We start from the raw sequence: 4,494 nt of genomic DNA, 5'->3' as shown, positions 1-4,494 counted from the left end.
TTTTTTTGTATTTTGAAGATAAGAAAATGTTGAGTACATTATATTTGGGTTTTTCGACGTTCCATAACTTTAGCGTTCAACTTCTTAACTTTAACAACTATTATAAATGTTACATGGGTACAGGAAGTTATAATTATAGGCGTAATTTCCTCCTTCATAACATCCTAGAATAATTAAATAAATAATGACAGTGTAGTAAACATGAGACGGACATATTAGTCTAGTACAGGAAATCTATTATATATACCACAATCGGGTTACATTATTTAATAAAAAGTACGTAGAACGTTTTTGTAATTGTGATGAAATATTCAAAAGTAAATTAAACAAATATTTCCGTTGAATAGATTTGTACAATGACTATAATGTTGGAATGTCGTCTAATTAGCATGTATAGCTGACGTCCGAGTGCGAGCGCACCGCCGCCGCACGCACAAGCTCAGTGCGCACGCACTCGCCAACTCGCCGTCCCCACTATACGCCGGCCGTGGCCGCACTCCGCACTCCGCACCCGCCATTGGCTGAGTACAGCCCTACAACGGTGCGTTGGTGGACTAACTTCAGAACTATTTTAATAGGAAACTGGTTTCCTTTTCTCGGCACAACTGTATCGTGGTAACATCGCGCAATCCTTTTATTACGTATCATTATAACGTTATTTTTTTTTAATAAAAGTTTGTTGTATCTTAATTTTAGTAATTATTCAGGAACTCATAATAATTACGTTGATAAATTAAGTTGAAAACACCAAAAACTATAGGTACTCTGCGCCCAAAACCTTACAATGCTGAGATGTAGCCGAGACCACGTTAGTTGCGCCGCGCTCGACAGTCAGCTGCTTGCGCTTGTCTTGCAGTGTGTCGCTCAGCGGCCGCGGCAGGCATCAGTGCACGGACAAAGTCACGGCCGCCGCGCTGCTGTCGGCCAACACGGGCCGGTTGTTGCATCGCCCGGCAATAAATGTGTGCTAATTAGCTGCGAGCGTCCGGCGCGGCGGTGGCGCGGGCGTCGATTTGCGCTTACATCAGCGGAAACGCGACCAGAATTGCCTTATTAGCGGCACGGGGGGAGGCTCGGGGGAGGACAGACTAGAACTAATCTGCCTCATTGATACCTCGCTCGTCGCCAGTAGTTAGAAATCGTCGCAGTGCTAAAATAAAATCTTAGAATCGAAATGCATATTTTGAAATCAATTATTTTAGTACCAATGAGTCAGGGCGATTAGTCAGAACTTAAATCGTAAAGCTTCTATAACACAACTAGTGGAAACGTATACTATTACATTCTATGATGGCTTATATAACATCCATCTTATATTAGCTGCCCTGGATTTCATAATTAGAAGATGCACAATTTTCCCTTTCTAGTTGTCCTATGTCCCCGAAGTAAGAAGAACAGGATCAGCAAGCGGTGTTGCTGTACTGTCACGACCTCACGAAAAAATAAACACAAGTGGGTAACATTATTATTATATAAATAAGCAAACATTGCGCAACATTATCTCTATTTCGATTTCAGTTTCTTGTATTGGTAGAAATATTGAGAAAAAGTCTCCTTTCAAGTGTTCTAAACAAATACAAGGTCAGTGCAACAATGGACATTCATTTACGTTTGCATTTGAAAGATATCTTTGTGGCCGAGGACGTCGCACTGCTCTTTGCTCAGATGACTTTGTTGTTATTATTACATCATGAAGTGAAATTAAATCTGGTAAAGTTAAAACACAACAAACGAGATAATATGCACTTATATGTAAATCTTTAGAAATTACGAAATAAAATAAATCGACTATTAAATAAATTTCACTTTCACACGGCAATTCTATAGAAATGCCGTGTGAAAGTGCAAGTTTTGCCACTCCGTTTTACAAGTAGAGTAGAAAAGTTGATAGTTAATAGTAGATAATGATACTGACCCTAGCATCGTAGACCCCGGTGAGCGCGTCGTACCGTATGGAGCCGAGAAAGATGACGGCGCAAGCGGCAGCGCCTCGCCCGCGCGCTACCAGCTCCACGCATACCATCTCGCCGTCCCGCACCACCATGTCGCAGAATACCTGTACACAACACACACAGTAGAGGCAGTTTACTTTACCACAACAACAATTACTATTCTCTGTATCTCAAAGTCAACCCAACAATCCTTCAAATGAACAAAATGGAAACATAATTACACATCTCGGGGATTTTCCTAGTTGTAAAGTGTGCGATGAGCCGCGCCGATACGGCAGGCAAAAGAAAAATATTCGCTAGCAGCTCGCGTCGTTAGCAAACAAGCGTGACTCACTCAGCGACAAACTGACAAGCCGCGATTTACCTACTCTTATTTATTTAAGACCGAACGAATATCCTTATATTGTTCCAACAATCGTACATTTTATCTTAAGAAGTAAAGTGCACGTCATAAAATACACTTAGAGTATTTCATACTTTGAGACGAACGTTTTACACTTGAAAGTACTCAATAAGTTACGAAGTATTTAGTGGTGTTGGTTATTATAAAATAATCTGCACATATTTATAAATGCGAGTGTCATACAAAATGTGAACCGTACGGCCCTAGTGGCGAAGTTTGGCTCTGAGTGGAAATAGGCAGTTGTTGTCGGTGGAGTACGGACCAAGGAGCGCACTCCCACAACAAGACGTGCAGCATGTGCCACATGACACGAGAAACAAATATACAATGACAAGGCGGTGACAAGACGGACCGACTGTCACTTTTCACCCCTCCTCCCCTTCAGCCCGCGGTCTCCGGCACTGTCGAGACGTAGGTCTCAGACAATAAAGGTTTGTTCTCAGATACCTCAGATCGCTTATCTTTGTTTTAACTTAACAAACGAGTTACGTACACAAGCCATAATGAATCCTAAATATGTGCATCATTGTTGTGCAGTATGTACACTGCACAAAAAAAACAAAAAGAATGAGATTATTGTCACGTCAGAGTATAATACGAGTGACTGGTATTCAGATACAATAGTCTTCGCAGAAGTATCTGCATCACGTTGGCACGCGGCGTGATAAGCCGACACGTCATCGACAAATATAGTGGAACCCGCCGTCACACGTCACGTCACCGTGACTCACCGGCCAACAGATTGACTGTTTATGTCGACCTTTGAAAATAACGCAAATAAAGAGTTGAAACTATCAACAAAAATTATGGGCCTAGCTGACGCACTATGTTAACTTAATCTACCATTCCGACAGTATGTAGAAAATGCTAAGCAAAATAAATTTAATCATATTTCCTTTAGTTGCATTGGTTGTTGTTGCAAGTGGCAGCTGCTGCCGGCACAGCGTCGCGCGGCATCCTTGTACCTGCATATTACATTCAAAACTAAACAGTTAAATAGGTTTTGGCACGATTCGCCTACAAATATTTCCTTATTACACAGACTCGGTTACCTTGCTAATACATTATCTTACGTACAATTAAGTAAAATATAATACGCTGTCAGATTTCGTTATCACTTGGTGCAGGCGATAAAAATCTTTGAAATTAAATTTACATTAATGTTACTTGTATTGATACTGTATCTATATGATGGTATAATTATACTGGCTGATGTCATAAAAAAGATAACATTAAATTATATATACTTAACTATTATTTTATTCATCTTTAATGTGCTTGTACGATTTTAATATAAGGAATGGTACTTAAAATCTCAGAATGCGTCATTCAGCAAAATATTAAGCGATTTCCTCGAAAGTGGAACAGGTAGTGACAATACATACAACTTGCTAAATACTGATCTTATTTTTTGTCGTTATCTCTTCTATTTTAAAGTATCCTGCTAATGATGGCCTTCTTTAAAGTAATTTTCCGATAACACAACATCAACTTTTTACTTTAGTCTCACTAAATTCCACTCCACCGCATGATGGAAATGTTAGGTCTCAGAAAGACTGAACCCCTACCGCTTGTACAGACAGTATAGGTTCGATTTCATTCGAATCGGTTTGATTTGTTTGCGTCCAGTCAAGAAATGTGTCCTTAGCGGACATCGCTCAATCCTACCTGTCACCCTACAATCAAGGTGTTCCTAAATTACATGCACAAAACAAATAAACTTTCTACGAGCAACAAAATCACACTTTATCAACTAAAGAGTCCGATAGCTCGCAATTCATTCGCGCGTCAAAAAGGTTTAGTGCGATATCGATTACTTATCGATAACATGATAAAAAATGTTTTTTGAATACAATCAAGTTTGCAAAATTCCTGTCAAAAGAATCGTACAAACAATGAGCAGAATAGTGTCGTTTGTTGTAACTCTGGGCTGCCTGCTGCGACAGACGGGAGGGAGGGGCACCGCCCTGTCGCGGCCATTGATAGAGAAATAACAGTTATTTGATACCTATCCGCTTATATAAATAAACAGCAAAAATCCTATCATATCTGCTTAAGATAACAGAATTTCACTTCATATATGCCAATAAAATGAAAGTACGCAGTTAAACATTTAAATCAGACTTTTAAACTAGTTTT

At 39.7% G+C, this 4,494-nt stretch overlaps 2 protein-coding genes across 3 annotated transcripts in view; one reads left to right on the top strand and one right to left on the bottom strand.

Annotated features, from left to right (window-relative positions):
* The window catches only part of LOC106104991 (uncharacterized protein KIAA0930 homolog), a 19,944-nt gene that overhangs the window by 6,324 nt on the left and 9,126 nt on the right, over window positions 1-4,494 (bottom strand). Inside the window, exons 5-6 of one of the 2 annotated variants that reach the window (XM_013285188.1) lie at window positions 1,916-2,056; window positions 7-914 (exon numbers count right to left, since the gene is read on the bottom strand). In XM_013285188.1, coding sequence (XP_013140642.1) covers window positions 810-914; window positions 1,916-2,056 — 246 coding nt within the window. In that variant the 3' untranslated portion in view covers window positions 7-809. Of the gene's footprint in view, window positions 1-6; window positions 915-1,915; window positions 2,057-4,494 lie in introns of those variants that run through there. The other variant, XM_013285187.1, reaches the window with a different exon arrangement.
* Window positions 1-4,494, top strand: part of LOC106104990 (phosphatidylcholine:ceramide cholinephosphotransferase 2-like) — a 33,581-nt gene that overhangs the window by 24,394 nt on the left and 4,693 nt on the right. The window lies entirely within an intron of this gene.

Source organism: Papilio polytes, unplaced genomic scaffold, assembly GCF_000836215.1.
Source record: "Papilio polytes unplaced genomic scaffold, Ppol_1.0 DF823288.1, whole genome shotgun sequence".
Lineage (NCBI taxonomy): Eukaryota > Metazoa > Arthropoda > Insecta > Lepidoptera > Papilionidae > Papilio > Papilio polytes.
Note: the sequence above shows the minus strand (reverse complement) of the source record. Positions and strands in the feature narration are given on the sequence as shown.